The sequence below is a fragment of the Lissotriton vulgaris genome, chromosome 6 (assembly GCF_964263255.1).
Source record: "Lissotriton vulgaris chromosome 6, aLisVul1.2, whole genome shotgun sequence".
In the NCBI taxonomy this organism is placed as follows: domain Eukaryota; kingdom Metazoa; phylum Chordata; class Amphibia; order Caudata; family Salamandridae; genus Lissotriton; species Lissotriton vulgaris.
In genome coordinates, this window is record NC_141694.1 from 1,294,068,525 (window position 1) to 1,294,085,769 (window position 17,245).

At 44.6% G+C, this 17,245-nt stretch overlaps 1 protein-coding gene across 1 annotated transcript in view; it reads left to right on the plus strand.

Annotated features, from left to right (window-relative positions):
• The first annotated feature begins 651 nt into the window (after positions 1-651).
• The window catches only part of ENPP1 (ectonucleotide pyrophosphatase/phosphodiesterase 1), a 612,613-nt gene continuing 596,019 nt past the window's right edge, over positions 652-17,245 (plus strand). Inside the window, exon 1 of the mRNA XM_086927432.1 lies at positions 652-952. Within this exon, the coding sequence (XP_086783558.1) occupies positions 767-952 (186 nt within the window). The 5' untranslated portion in view covers positions 652-766. The remainder of the gene's footprint in view (positions 953-17,245) is intronic.

Here is a 17,245-nt window from a genome sequence, read left to right on the forward strand (position 1 = left end):
GGTAAAAGGTTATAGGAGTTAAACCCCTTGCGTGCTTCTGTCGGCCAACGGCCGTCGCGTGTACTACCTTCGTAGTGCTGCGCACGTCCGTTGGCCGATGCGGCCCCGACCACTACGCTGAACCGCCGCATCGCCACAGAATTGCTGCTGCGGTTAAAGGTCAACAGTTAAATACAGAGTAGGAGTTAAACAGTTGCAAGGAAAGGATGTAACAGGGGTGGGAATGTTAGAGGTGGGGGAGTAAAGGAAAGTAGGAGAATCATTGTATAGTGAGGTTTCGTTTTATAAGGCAGAGGCCCAGGTTAATGTTGTGATGTGCACCTGTCTTCAATAAAGCAGCCTTTTTCAAACAAAAGAGCGTTTTGTGGTCTGTGCTGTGCCCCTTTGGCCAAAATCTAAAATAGTAAAACATATGGTTATGTTGTACATGATGCAGAGCACACACGGTAATGCTGTCAAAACTTCACTGAACAAGTACGAGCTACCAAAAACAGTCAGCATGCAGGGTTTTAGAACTGTATCAGAGAGTCACAGATATAATGAATGGACTTCTCAATTCAAAGCCAGCAGCCAGAGCCAATCTGGGGCTGACTCCAGGCAGGCTCCAACAAAAGGCGGACTCGGGCCGCCCCTCCTCCCCTTCCCATTATTCTTTTGCCGGGCAGGACGTTCCCTCTCCAGCTTCAGTCTCCTCCCACCCGGCCGTATTAAACACCGGAGGCAACCAGAAAGGGAAAGAGGCAATTACGCCGCACCGAGACTTGCGATGGAGCAGCAGCTCACGGACGGCGACGCCAAGCAGAACCTGCCGGAGGCAGGTGGGGGCAGCCGGCCCGAGAAGGAGGCGCTGCCGCTGGTAGAGATGGGGGACAGAGCCGGGTCCAGAGCTACGGCGGGACCGGCCGGCGGTGAAGCCAAGAAGGAGTCCAGCAAATGGAAAGTCATTTCCCTGGTAAGGCTGGTGACCGGCACCTGATGTGCCAGCCGTGCCGCTGTCACCTGTGGGTGCGGAAGGACTTTGCTGTTATTATTGTAAAAGGTGGCGAGTCATAGCAGCCGCTGCCGAACAGAGCATGCCTGCTGAGTGAGGAGACTGCAGCCCGCTCTCAGACAATACTTACCTTTTTGGTTTCCATTAACGAATTACTTGCCCTTCATAACTACTTTTAAAGTTCTACATATTTGTGTATGCGCGCCAAAGAAAGGCATAGAGCGGGGAGTGGAAACCATTAGCATCCCCAGAGGCAATATTTAGATCATTACTAAATCCTGTCGCCCTCCTCTCCTTTTAGCTTTCGACTCTTCCGTCCCATCGAGGCGTTGTGTAAGTAAGTGCATTGGGCTCCCTTTTAGTGAGTTGTGGTGTTGCTGGCCTATCTGGGAGATCCCATCACATACCATCATTTTATACAAGGGTGTATTGTATATATTTAGGTGGTACCGTTTGTAACATCTGTACTGTACGTTGCACTCTGACACTGTGTTGATTGCAATTTTTGGAGTGGTTCATTTTCACACAGTACCCCTTTATTTCTTATAACGTGTCCATATTCTGCACAGTGCCAGATGCATCTGAAAATCATATTCTAAGCGGGTTCAGTTTCTGATTAGCTCAATAATACTGGTGATTGCCTTGTTTGTAAGTGCTCAACTTGTTGGCGTCATTGTCATAGTTAATACAGTCTGCCCAGGGTCATATTGCATGCTCGGGCAGAGAAGCCTGGAAATGAACATTGCGGTAACAAGTAGTGTCCTGGTCACAGAGAGTGGAAGAGCACCTGGGATACTGTTGTCTGGTTCACATGTGAAGAGATTTTCTTCTCTGTATAGTACTGGGAGATGTTCACTCACACATAGATGAATGAATGTTGGATTTATAGAGCGCGTGGTTACCCTGGAGCGTCCCAGCGCTGTACCACTGGGGATCCCCAAGGTGCAGCCAGGCATCCCCGGCGGTGATGGGGCCAGACTGGAGACTAAGCAAGCAATTGCCCAGATTTGCAGCGTGGGACCCCATGGTTAGAGGGGCACCGAGGCGAGATTTATCGGGCCCGCTGACATTGGTCCTGCACCCGGCCGCGTCGAGAATTGAACCCTGGTCCTGGGCCGACCTCTGCCTCTGCCGCCTCTAACCGCTGAGCCACACTTCTCCAGCAATGGAGAATGATATAATCTAGATGATGTAAGCACGCAATTGGACTTTGAATAGGATATTATGCAGTGCAGTAATGAGTCTGGCATGTCAGTGTTACACTGTGCATTTTGTATGCAGTTCAGTCACGCTGCTGATACGCCATGTCAACTTTAGCTTTTTCATTTGTAGGCCGCTGGCTGCAAATACAGTTATCGCTGCCAACACATCTCACACAGTTCTCAAGAGCTCCTAAAGACAGAATAAGCATTGACAACAACCTACAAATCCTGAGCAGCTGAGCCAAGTACCCCTTTGGCACTTTATTCTTAGTGGCTCTCTGTCGTAGCTTTTTACTCCGTGATACCTCTGGACCAGCAGTCAAGGGCACGATTCAGCACGACTCATAACTCAAAGTGCACACAGTACGGTCAATAAATCAATGTCCAGTCAAACACCTGATTTTATACAAAAAGATGCATTTTATTTTTAACTCTACACAGTAAACGGAATAACGAAATTTGTAAGCAGTAACACAATCCCCTTGAGGTCAGTGCTCTAGCGTTTGTTAGACAAATCACTGTACTACCTTCTTCTTTGTAATGTTGGGTTATCCCCCATTCACTTGTGGCTGCATCCAGGGAATGCCCACTAGTAGGCAGCTATTTGACTCCTTAGGAATTAGTCAAAATTGTCTATAGGTACCATCAGCCGCAGCACCATCAATAGCAATTCCTCGGGGACCCCACAGACCCAGTTCTAGCCTTATTTTAAGCATGAGCGAATTTTGCGGATCTCGCGTTCGCGAATTTTGCGGATTTGCGGATTCGCAATCCGCAAAATCCGCGAATTTGCGGATTTTTTTTTTTTGTGTTCGCCCGTGTTTCTGCCAGTTCGCGAGGGTTTTTACAATTTCGCAATTTGCGAACTTACCTGTCGGGTCGCAAGTTTTGCGAACTTGTTGTTTCTACGTGTCCAGCCTGTTTGGGACACTCTTCTTCATCACTGCCACTCTCCGTCACCACTGCCACTCTCTGACTACTCATGCCACCCTCTGGCCCACCCATGCCACCCTCTGTTTCATCACCACACCCTCTGGTTGTCCAGTGTACATTATTTTCGGCAAAGCAAAGCACACCTTCCCTGCCTCAAGTGACCTGAATTAATTTGGGGCTGATTAATGTGTCACAGAATATTTTTTTAGCTGGCACCTGCTTCCTTAGTGCGCCCTGATTAGTGATCTTTTGCACTTGCTAAGTGCTTTCATTGTTGCAAAATTAGTTACAACACCTGCCCTGCCCCAACTGACAATAATGAATTAGGGGCTGATTAATGGATTTTCAACTTCCAGCCTGGCTCCTGCTTGTCTCCCTTAGCTGTAATTCAGGACCTTTGTGGCATATGTGTAACTATTCTGAGGTTCAGAGCAGGGTCACATAATAGTTTAAACTGGCAACTGAACTCTGGAGGGGCCCCTCAGGAAGCACTACAGGAAATGGCTACTAATGATGAGCCTGAACTTTTGAACCTGGTAAGTAGTTACTTTCAGTTTTGCTAAGATCGTATTTCTGCAATTTTGCACTTATTCGCGGGGCGCGAACTCACGCGAACAGTGCGAGCAGTGCGAGCAAAATCCGCTGCTCGCGGATTTGCGGATTTTGCGGGAGATTCGCGAATCTCGCGGATTGCAAATTTCCCGAAAATCCGCAAAATCCGCGAGCGGAACGGATTTTCCGCCCATGCCTACCTTATTTGTTTATGCAGTACGGAGCTAACAAGTCCTAATCCTGTTCAAAGAAGTGTGGCTGCTTGTGGTAATTTCAGCAGGTGCAGGCTCTATCCCTCGAGCAGTGATGCTGACTTTTCCAAGTGATCGTAGATGCTCCAATCCTACAAAGATGAGGTAAGTCAATCTTCCTGTTGGACTTAGCCCTTTTTAGGTCTCGGCTAGAAGCGCGCTTTTGCCGAGAACTATAGCCGTCGGCTCAGCCTACAACGAGTGGAGACAAGTGATGGCCATGTGCAGCGTTCAGAAGCATGGCAGAGGCAGATTCAGACGCGCGCCTTGGGATTGGGTCGCGCGCGTGAGCTTCTAACGTAGACAGCTCACAATTCGCGGCTTGTAGGTTTCTGTTTCGTTTCCCACGGAGGCATCACGACGAGCAGCAACGGAGGCGGCAGAAGCACTGGAGGAATGGGTAATGCTTGTTATTTGGACTTTCGCTGTCCCTCGCCAGTGCCCGTCATTTTCTTGTTTTAAATGGTTACTTTGCGCCCGTCAAAGCATATGCCCACAAATGTCTGAGCTCTGCAGGAACCGGTAAAATGCGAGCAGCGAGTGTCATTTATTTTCGTTACATGCTCGAACAGGCTATGTGCAGGAACACCCGAGTTTGCGTGCTTGCCAGTCATCTTGCAACTCAAACCTGTACATAGTGCGTGTCTCTCCCCCGTCTTTGTGTACACGGCACAGGAGCGGCTAGATTGCAATACCACGTTCTACTATCAGAGCACATCTGCCTTCCTAGGTTATAAATAAAAATACGAAATATTTCGAAAAAGTGACAAGGTCAACATTCAGAGCTGCCGACTTTGGAGATGGGGAACCAGCTTCGAGTGGTCGCCGTGGGCTCAAGATCCAGTGATTCGGGGCAAATCACTTTATGTCTCCATGCCTACCCCAAAAAAAAATGAATGCGTCCTTGTGTAATGGTGCTCATCTGAAGCGCTCCTATACTTTCGGGTCGAGTTCGGGCTTTGTAAAACAGCAAAAAAATGCACATTCTCGTGGATTATAATAAGTAATGCGTTTTCCAAATTGTCGATACTGTGTACTTAACCCAATTGTCAACACTATTGGAGATTAGGGTACATGGGATATCCCCCAACAAGGCTCTCCGTGACCGGACTGCAATCCCCTCGTCGTGTGTACCACGCATACTCGGTTATAACTTTTTTAACAGCAGTGATTCACACCTGACAGCACAAACAAGTTCACGAGAATACGGAGGTAGTGCTCCACGTGTGGTTTGTTTCTCTTCTCAAAACACTGGAAAGGAGTGATTCTGCCCAGCCCACGTGGGATCTTTAATTCTTTTATTCTGCGCTTTAACCAGTTCATACTGCTATTTTGTGACAGTCTCCCAAAATATACTATTTTGTTCCATATTTCTACACAAATTGTGTTTTTCTGCAACTTGAAAGCATTCATATAAGTACATTAGTACATTTTTGTTCTGTCTTTCGACCCGAAGCTCCATAATTGGAGCACTTACTGTGGAATGTTTGAATAGGGTCACGTGTACTAGGAAGTCTTAACAAAGAACGTGTCGGGTCACATTTGTGAGCACTTCGTATTCAGAAACTTTTCGAATTACTTTTATTTGAAGTCTCAACGATCTACCCAATACGTTTGGAAAGCAAAGGAGCCTCTACCGTTCACAGCATTTTAGAGTGTATGCATCTTGCATTGTTTCCGTTTGTGATGTCCTCAGATAGAACATCTATAAAGGAAATAAAACACCTTACAAAAAAAAAGGTTAGCCACTTAGTGTAATTTTTTGTTTGACATCTCACTTTTCACAAATAAATACCTATCGGTTGCGCTTAAAGCATCTAGTCTGCCCATCAGACAGTGTACTTTGGCTTAATTGTAATAATTCGAGGTCAATGAAATCTAAGGATAAAAATCTGCAAAAACATTTCCGAGTTTCTGAGGGGAAAAGAAGTAAAATCTGCAGGAACAACAGTGAAATATATTAATATTCCTGAGGTAAATTCCAAGAAGAATGAGAAAAACCGAATAAACTCTACTCATGTTCCTTTTCAACATTCCTGAATTTTTAGGCAACAAATACATTTAAACAGCTATGGTCTGTATTCGACTCATGCACATCTGTCTTCATCTACAATTTGTGAATCCTGATATAACCTTTTAGGTTTCCCTTTGCATCTCCCAGTAAATAACTTCCAGCAGTCTTTCTGTTTGAAGATTCCAGGGTATCTGGCTTAAAGACTCTTTCCCTTAGGCCCCTCTTTGCATATTTGTACTTCTATAAGGCAGTCACACTTTTACTTTCAGTTACATGGAATATGAGGCACTGAGTGACTTGGAACAGACACCATACGTGCAAATACTCCCTTTGCAGGTGCCATTGGAACAAGCACCATACACTGCACCCTAACACACACTGCACCCTCACACACTCTCCACCCTCACACACTCTCCACCCTCACACACTCTCCACCCTCACACTCTCCACCCTCACACACTCTGCCCCCTCACACTCTGCCCCCTCACACTCTGCCCCCTCACACTCTGCACCCTCACACTCTGCACCCTCACACACTCTGCAATGGAACATACACTCCAAAATACCACTCAATGCCACATGATTACACACCACATAATTACACTCTTCTCAATTCAACATAAATACACTCCACATAATACCACTCATGGCCATATAATTACACACCTCATACTTACACTCTACTCAATGCAACATAAATACACTTTATCTGTCTATCTATCTATCGTCCTCACTCTATCTATCGATCGCCCTCACTCTATCTATCTGTCTATCCCTCTATCGCCCTCCCTCTATCTATCTATCTATCACCCTCACTCTATTTATCTATCGCACTCACTCTATCTATCTATCACAGCATCACTCAGCAACACCCCAGCATTACTCAGGGGCACCACAACATCACTTTGCGCTACCACAGCATCACTGAACGCCACAGCATCACTCATCGCCACCACAACATCACTCAGCGCCACCACAACATCACTCAGCGCCACCACACCATCAATCTGTGCAACGCTTCAACAATAACTGGTTTAAATATGTTCTCTCAATGTTTCAAGCTTTATTACAAATGTCCCAAAAATATGTTAATATTTCACTTTTTTTCTTGGATTTTCGTCACAATAAAATACAATAAACATAATCTTCACAAAAGTTATTCACCAAAGCATTTGCAATGCAATAGGTCTCGTTTAAATCAGCATGCGTATAATAAGCAAGACTAGCACTCTATATTACTGCCGACTTTGCTTAGCATAAGCAACAGCTAACCATTCACAAACAATGTTTATATACCAATTGCAAATAAAATAAAATTAATGCAAAGCATTGTCATTTACAATGCCAGTAACTCAAACTTTAATGCTGCGAGACCTATTGCATTGTAAATGCTTGTTGCAGGGTGGTCCCTGAACTTTTTGCCTTCCTTCTGTATTTTGTCTGCAGAGTCCTACATCATTCATGTAATGTATTCCTCCCAGGCATACATACACTCAGCCCATGCACTAATCCCACATTTACTACACAGTACTGCTCTACCTCTGTGCTGTACCCTTCCAAGGCACACATACACAGGTCACTACTGTTGTGCTTCGCAGCATTCTACATCTACCTGATATAGGCAACGGTTAAGTTATGCATGCAGCAGCTGAACTTTAAAAAGGTGAGTGAGCCTGTAGGTCTCCCTCAAGTGACACAGGCTAAAAAGGACCTGTTCTCTCACAGTGAAGATAACACCGTATGCTACCACCCCGCACTCTTGCTGCTCAACTCTTACTGAAGACGGTAGCCTTCCAACACTATGAGGTTAGCACTTTGGCCCTCCCCTACTGTTCTAACAAGACGCAATCCGCTAGACAGGCCTACTCATGTTGTACACGCATGATTCATGTTTGCTTATGACACAAAAAATCAGCCGTTGGGATCCAGACAGCAGTTCAGTTAGGCACTCAGACAAGGGGTACATGTCTCTTACAAGGCATAAAACCTTTCCATCCCAACACACAATTTTTTTGATAGAACTGTGAAGCTACTTCCCAGGAGGATGGTGTACTTAGAACTGGTATAGACACCTTCTTTCGATTTAATGCACAAGCACAGTAGAAATAATTGTTTTTGGTATAAATAAAATTTACACTTGTTTTGAAAACGCAAGGAAGTCTAAAAAGAAGGTAGAGGATAAAGAATGGAAAGAAAACAATATGGGAAAAGTAAAGTATCAGGTCAACGCTTACTGGCACTGAAGTGTATGTCTTTTTAAGCTTATGTGCACACATGATTAGGCAAAATGTCAATACTAACTGTGCAAGACAGCCACTGAATGAAGCGGGCTGACCAAATGTCAAAAATTGTATACTCCGGTGGACTGAATTAAAAGTGTGTGTGTTGTGTGTGTGTTTACTAACTTTTATATATTGTGAGGCTAAAGACAGCTGCCTTTAGGCCCACCTGAACTAAAAAAAAAACATGCTTTGGAACTGCAAGCAGAACTGGCAGAGCTAAAAGCAAGTCCTTGCAGTAGATACAGCAATATTGGTAAAGTGAACAATGCTTAGCCTTCAGAAGTAAAGAGCAAAACCTTTTTGTTTCCATTTTTCAGTGTTTACTTAACTTCAGCGGCAGCCTCCGCTTTGATTCCCTTCTCTTTTGTTTTACCAGCGCCACCTCTCACAGATAAGAGCAGCCATCAAAGATTAAACGAAAAAAAGCACATGTTCCACTCTAGAATTAGATACAAATGCTTTGCAGAGCTGCAGAGGGTCCATTTTTCTGCCGGGAAACATCATTAACAACGAAGGCAGTACTACGCGTAATATTTACAACGAGCCACTTACCACGTAAACGTCTTTCCAACGCGTATGCCTTCAACGATCGTATTTACCACAAACAAAAAAAAACCGAAGGATTAAAAAGGGGGGTTGGGGGGGGGTCTCCCCCCTCCCCCCCCCCCATAAAAAAACGATCCCGCCGTGCCGAAGAAAACAGTGTCATAAGAGAGGAAGCGGAATAAACTTCCGCTTCCTCTTTATGACGTAAGAACGACGTGGCAAAGAAAATGAGGGGAAAACAAATTCCGTGGTAACGCATGCGTGGAAAAGGCATGCGTTGCAACGGAATTCGTGGTAACAACATATAACCTTTTCTGCCAGCTGATGAAGCTACAGAAACAAAGTTCGGTTTGCAGTTTTCCTGACTGTTGTTGATGTTACTTTTGAAAACTTCCTCCAGAGTTAAGGACATTGATTGGTTAGGGTGCGTTTTTGGAATTAATTTTCGAAGATTTATGATTCTCCCCAAACCTCTCATAGAAATATGTGTGGATCTCTTTAAATGATTCACCCTGGACTAACATTGTCTTCAACTAAAGGCCTGGCTTGCAGATGAACTCTAACCGGGATCTGGTACCTCATTACAAAAGTGTGTCATGACCTAAACCCATATTATAGTGATATGACCTCTGTATATCAGCCTGCCCTTATATTGACAATGACCATTACCTCAATGCGCCAGAACTTTGCATAGCTGAATGTACTGATCATTTTCCAGTTGCAGTCTTTTTTGGCACTAGAGTTAACAGCAACATGAGGTAATGGTCAATATAATTTTCAGGTCGAAAAGTTTAGTTATCTGTGTTGAAGTAATGTGCTCAAAAACTGATACATGCCAAAGTTACCTATTTTAGTTTGGCTAACGCTGTTTTCCACTGCCTTGTAACATTTCTGTTTGGTCGAGACACCGAGACAAAAAGGTTCACTGGGACCCATGAGACATAACAATTCAGCAGTCTAGGAACTAAGACAGAAATTTGATCAAAAATGGCTCCAACTGAAAACCGATGCATTGTTACCCTAAAGGCGAAGGAGAATGTGGCATAGTGGCTCCTGTGATTGAGCCCAGAGATTTATTTACAGGAATAAGTTATAGTGAATATATTACTGAAACTTGCTAAACATATGTGTGACTTAAAGCGAGGTTGTCTAATGGCATTGGCTGTTATCGGTATTGCAACAGTGGTAATTAGCGTATTTGAATCAATGACCTAGTCACCTAGGGGTAGATGTATCAAGAAATCATTTTGCACTTCTCTAATAGCGATTGTTAAGGAATCGCTATATGAGAAGTGCAAAATGGTATGTATGTAGAAAATCGCTATATTTTAGCGATTCCTTAATATTCCTTAATTGCGATTAGCATATTGCTAATCGCAATTAAGGAATAATTTTCCCATTCATTTCTATGGGCCAGGAGGCCCATAGGAATGAATGTGCAGTAATTCTCAAATTGCGAATTCGCAATTTGCTAATCGCAATTTGAGAATTATTTCAAGGGTGCAGGGGTGTCTTATGGACACCCTGCTGCACCCCTGAAACTTACATGTGTGTGCATATGGCACACATACATGCCCTATGGGCATGTATGTGTGCCACATGCCACCTTCAAAATAGTGATATTTTGTTGTTTTAAAGGATTTCGCAAATTAACACGAACCTCAAGTTCGTGTTAATTTGCGAGTCCTTAACCTCAATTCGCAAAAAAAAAAAGCTTCATACATGGCATTTAAGGAATCGCACATTTGACAAATGTCAGGTCCTGTCTTCCAAGGAGCTTGGTGTTTACTTTTTTTACTCTGACTTTAAAGTGAGAGTATATATATGTGACAATCATGCTGGCTCCTGGGGGTGTGCTGGAGGAAGGCTGTACAATGTTGTTTTTTTTTGTAGCACACAACAAAATTTAAATGTCTAAATTAGCTGTGCGGATATTTTAGAATTAGAAAAGAACAAATGAATCACTTTTTTGCTAATTCTGAAGTGTGGTGGAAAAAGTATTTGAATACGATCCAAACAAATCAGTATACTAGGTGATGACATTTCCACACACTATCATTTGTGCGCTATATACTTTTATCAGGAAAACTGTATGTATGTGCAAATATAATTGTCATTTCAATTGAAGATGTGCCATCTGCAATGGCAGTGCACTACCACACCAATCATACTCCACTTTACCCCACTCCACTCTGCTCCACTCCACACAGCGTCCCTGCACTCTGCCTCTCTCTACTCTACACCACTCTACTGTATGCCCATGCTCTATATCTCACCTACTTTACTATGCACCACTGAACACTTTTGCCACTGCTCACTATGCCACTCTACTGTGCAACAGCGCACTCTATGCCACTGCACTCTATTCTGTACCCCTCCACTCTTAAGCATATGCATGCTTAACCACTCCACTCTGAGACTCAAATCTACTGTGCACTCTATGCCACTCTACTGTACCGTGCCTCACTCCACTCTGAAATTATCTACTTTGCGCCTCTGCACTCAATGCCACTCTGCTCCACTCCACGCCACTGTACTTACACCATTCTATGTCACTGCACTCTACACCACTCTATTGCACTCTACACCACACTATGTGGCTGCACTCTACACCTCTACACTTCATTCCACTTTGCCACTGTGTTCTGCAACACTGCACTCTATGCCACTGCTTTCTATACCTCTCAACTCTATGCCATTCTACTCTATGCCACTGCACTGTGCCAATGCACTCTACTCTGTAACACGCTACTCTACGCCTGTTCGCGCTATACCAATACTCTATGCTGCTCTAATCTACTCTGCACTACGCTACTCTACACCGCTGTACTCTACTGTGCACTACTTCACTCTACTCTGAAACAATCTGCTCTATGCCACTGAGCTCCACGCCACTGCTCTTTGTGCTAGTGCACTCTGCGCCACTCTACTCTGTGCTCTACTCTGCATTGCTGCACTGTACGCCAATGCACTCTACACCGCTTTACTTAAAGCAATTACACTCTATGTCCATCTACTCTGCACGAGTGCATTCTACAACACTATACTCTACTTTGCAGTACTTCATAACACTGCACTCCATGCCATTGTGCTCTCTCACTGCATTCTTCGCCACTCTTTATTTATTTATTTTTATTTATTTATTTTTAGAGTTTTCTATAGCGCGAACTTGAACCGATTAGGTTATCAGAGCGCTTTACATAGCACCAGTTCCGTTACATGTTATCACAGCAGTTTACATAGAATCAGTTACGTTGCACATTTCAGGATCTTGAACCGATTAGGTTATCAAAGTGCTTTACATAGGACAGCCTTCAATGTCCAGTGCCCTCCTCCGCCGTGTAGCGGGGGACCTCTTCCAGCCCTCCGAAGTCGTCGAGCTGTCGGGACTAGGCTCCTAGAATTTCAGCTGCCCCTTTACAACTAGTTTGTTTGAAGTCATGACGGAAATCACAATCCAGCAGCAACCAAGTGAGCTCTCTGTCTCCAAGTTTCTCTCCGCGCTTGGACTGGAAACACTCTAAGGGTCACATAGGGGTGGTAGAGAATACATAGGTCTATTCTACTCTGCACCACTATGCTCTGTGGCACTGCTCTATGCATCAGGCTATGCCACACACTCCTCACCAATGCATTCTATGCCACTCTACTATACACAACAGCACTCTGACAATCTACCTAGCAACACTGCACTTTATGCCAGTAGATTCTGCATCACTCCACGCCACTTTACTCTGCAACACTGCAGACTCTGCCACCGAACTCAATGTCACTTCTCTGCCAGTGCACTCTACTCTGCACCACTCTGTCACTCTTCTGCACTCTGTACCAATGCACTGTACACCACTACACTCTATGCCACTTTACTCTGCATCGCTCCACTCTACCCTACTGCACTCTACACCAATCGCTCTATGCCACTGTAATCTGCTCTGAACTACTGCATCTTGACACTGCACTCTTCTCTTAAACAATCTACTCTTCGCCACAGCACTCTACGACACTCTGTTCCACTCTGCTCCACTCCACTCTATGCCACAGAAATGAACCCTATGTCACTCCTACGCCACTGCATTCTTCGCCATTATAGTCCACACCACTGCACCTACAACACTCTACTCTGCAGTACTGCATTCTACACCACTGACCTCTCTGCCACTCTACTCTGCACTACTCTACTCTGCAGCACTCTACGTAATGCACTGTATGCCATTCTTATCTAATGTGCACCACACTTTGACTCTGCACCACTCTAATATGCACCACTGCACTCTTCGCCACTGCATTCTTCACCATTCCAGTCTTGGCCACCTCACCCTACTCTGCAACACTGCACTCTATGCCACTACTGTGCATCACACCACTCCACTCTATGCCTCTTCACTCTACTCTTAAACAATCTAGTGTACTCTGTGCCACTGTAGTCTGCACCACCCTACTCTACGCCACAGCGCTCTACGCCACTACTCTGTCATTGCACTCTACCCTGCACCACCCCTCTCTATGCAACTTCACTCTACTCGGAAACAATCTACTTTATGCCACTGCATTCTATGCCACTTTACTCTACGCCACTCTAATATGCACCACTCTACTGTACTGCACTCTCTAACATTACTCTGCAAGACCGCACTCTCCACCACTGAACAAACACCATTTTTCTCTGCGCCAATGCACCCTACGCCACTACGTGCTTACCAATTCACACCACTACACTACACAATTGCGCTTTGACACTGCACTCTACGCCCCTCTATTCTACCCTACACACTCTATTCTACTCTGTGCCTCTCTACTCTACTGCACTTTATGCCACTGCACTCTACAACACTCTACTCTGCAATTAATTTGTATGGCAGATATATTAGCATTGCCAATTGCTTGTTGTCGTATGTAAACACTCTAGAGTGCGCCTTTGTCATCTGGCGTACTCGCGTACTTCTCCCCTCTGTGTTCCACCCCCTCATATGTGTTGCTTCAGTGCAACCATGTGCCCTCCCTTCCTCGTCCTTGTCGCCTGCCCCACCTGCCTTCTAACCTTCCATTGTTGTTGCTTGCCCCACCTGTCCTCCCTCCTTCTGTTGTCTGTATTTGCTTGCCTCACCCGCACTCCTTTTTGCTTCCACTGTTATCTCCACTCGCCCTCCCTCCTTCTGTTGTCGTCTGTGGTGTTGTTTGCACACACACCCCTCCTGCCTTCAATTTGTTCATATTGTTGCTTTCCCCAGCCCCTTCCACCCTTCATCGTCTCCCAGCTTGCCCTGCATCCACTGTTGCTTGGTCTCATGCCCCCCTTCTTACCCTCACTGTCCATGTGCTCCATGACTTACCCTCCCTCTGTTTTGTCTCCTACACCCACTCGGTGTTGCTTCCCAACTCGCAATATAAACAAAAATAAAACGCCGTAAATTAGCCAGCGCTGACCACGTCATTGTACTTTCTTCCCACACCCTGTTGTCTGTGTTGCGGTCCATCCCTCTGTGGGGCCTCCTGTCCGACCAGAAATATAAACAAAATAAGCTGCCCACGACCTAGACCTTCTTTTTTTTTTCCCTTCTAACTATCCACTACAGCAGGCGTGGTGCTATACAACATGGCTTAAAGACATCGACAAAGCCTGTAACTCTACCATAGGTGAGACCTATTGGCTTTGCCATTGCTTGTTTCTCAAAGATTTTCAAACCGTTCATCCAGCTACAGGTAGCCTAGAAGAAACTGGAAGCCCTCCTTTTGCCCGTTCCCTTGTAACTGGGAAAGTGACGTCTTACAACGATGGGAAGTTCCTCGCTGACTGACTCCTGGAGCTAGGGCGCTACTGCAGGATGCAAGCCAAGGGCCTGAAAGCCTGTTTCCCCCAGTTGATTTATTCATTTGGTATTCGAGATGCTGCTTGGAGTTTCCCCGGCCCATCCTCTCTCTCGGAAGGCCAGATGTGTCCAATTTTCTGTGATTTAGCTGGTAGTCATGCCAAGATGAACGATGCATCAAAGCATTTCCTGTCAGAGCTGTTTTCCTAGCGAGAAACATGTCCCGCCAGGTATGTTGGAAATTTCGTCTGGACAAAAATCTGGTTTCGTTTCTTTGCTAAATCCGAGAAAGGTTTGCTTCATCACTCGGTTTCCTCTGTCAGAGCGAAGAAAACTAATGGCTCCCCTGTACTTAACCATTGTTTGACCGCTCGGCTAGCTCTAAAAACGAAACACTTGACATGACCTTAAATTTCTCTGGCAGACTTCATCGTCAGAAAAGGTTACTTTATTTGTTCTGTGATTTAGTGAAGCTCTATTTCAATGGTGATTTAACTTGGCTGTACAACGAAAATAGCACTAAGGAACTTGGGCTCACCCTGCCAACATGCCATGTGTAATACATCAGAGCGACCCCCATTCGTAGGAGGAGCCCTGACATTTTAGCCAGCAGCCCATTCAGTAGCTTCAATTGCATCCTATCCCCGGACAGCAAGTTTAGCAGGCAGTGCTTTGAATTTTAGCTTGTTTTTGAATTGCTTAAGTCGAAGGGGAGAACAGAACAAACGGATCCCAATATATTCGGTTGCAACATTAAATGAATGAGAATTTTTCCATGTGGTGACGAAGGGTGTGGGGATGATGGCTAGATGGATAGAAGTTGTGAAAGTTATATTTCTGAATTCATACGGAGCATACCCTAGTCTTTGTAGGGTACATGCATGTGTCAATTATTCTTGCACCCCCTCTCGTCAAATCCCTAACAAAGGTAGAGCCTGCCTAACCACAGGCAGTCTGTCCAGTGCTTAATCAGGTGTCTGTGTGTCTTTCAATCCTGCCAGTCTGCCAAAGGACCTGGCTAACCTCATGATCTTTGTGCATGAAGGGAACTTTCTTCCGTCCGCATCAATGGCCCTGCTTTCGCCCCCAGGGCTCCTCTTGATAGAGGCACCATTCCAAGGCCTACCCAAGCCACTGTCCCTGAAATATGCGTTGGTCATCAGCGTCTGGCTATGGAAGAAAGAAAGTAAAACAAAACTACTTCAGCTAAGTTTCAGCCCCTCCCTCAAACATCTGTACCTCAGTTTGGGTTCCCAAAATAGAGACACATATATGACAAAACTAGGTTAACAAGGCTCGACTTGTAGTATTGTCACAATTAGGAATTTACATTTCCATGAAATTCATAAACTTTTCTTTGACAAAACTTGTATATGAGCCCCAGTTTGAATCCCTGTTCTGGTATACACAAAAAGTCCAATTCCTAAAATGATAGGAATTGTTTGAATAAAAGATGCATTTTAAAGGGTGGGAAAGGAACAAAAAATGGTTAATTGTAGTCTTTCTGTGTGTATGGCAACCCGGTTAAAAAACAAAACGATGATGTAAAAGAAATACCCAGAAAGTAAGTTCACATATAATGGAGGGAAGGAAAAGATAGTAGGGGTCTGGATGGTTTAAAAAAATCAGTAGAGGGAAAGGAAGAGAAATGGCCAAACTCTGCTGTGGTAGGAAGGGAAGAGAGAAAAAGAGAAAGGCGAAGGGAAAAAAAAAAAATAAAAATAAAAAAAAAAATATATATATATATATATATATATATATATATATATATAACGAGTCATCGTTTTTGTGAGGAGAAGGTCTAATTAAACGTCTTGCCTGATACATTTGGGTCCGTCTCTCTTTCATTGCCGTAAGGAGTTGCAGGAGTTCGTGAGTCTTTGGGGATTTTATCCTCTGCCCAAGTGTATAGAAACAACCTAGATCATACCTGATTAAACAAAGCAGGCCCAGACAGAGAGAACCAACGGCATCAGAAATTTTGTCAGACCAAGGCACAGAGCAAGCAACATAAGGGCTTGGGAGAATTGGCCCAATAGTAACAATCATAGCAGCCCAGCAGTGGCTAAGAGAAGTACTCCAAGGTAGGAAAGTGTCCTGCAACTTCCCCGAAATGTAGGCCGGAACAAAAGTATTTTCTGTCCCAAACAGAGGCAAAAGAATAATGTCTGGCCCAGGGATGGTCAAACAGACAAACTTGCATGTGATAATTAATTTGGCCCAAAGAAAACAAGCACCGGCATATCCAATAGGTCTCGTCTTTGGGACCTTATAAGTATTTAGCCATGTAGCACATTATCCCAAGTCCTACATCATCTTCTGTCAACAAAACGGTCTGTACAAAACAGGAGAGAGACAGAATGAAAGGGGGGGCTGAATGAGAGGGAGAAGAAATCTGGAGCGTTTCAGGTCAAGACTGAGGAGCATCAGAAGAGCTGCACGTTATTCAAGTGTTTGGATCATTATGAGGGGTTGTTTTGCCATTGTACACTTTTGCTTTTTCGCAACATCATCTAAACTACAGAATAATTGATTTGTTTATTCTGCAACTGTTTAGTATAAAAGAAGGTGTTGACTTCCATTTCCAGTAGAGACTGATTTTCAATGTGCATGTTTAGGCACAAAACTATCTGCCTCTGCGAAAGGCGATTTGCTCAGTTTCTGACT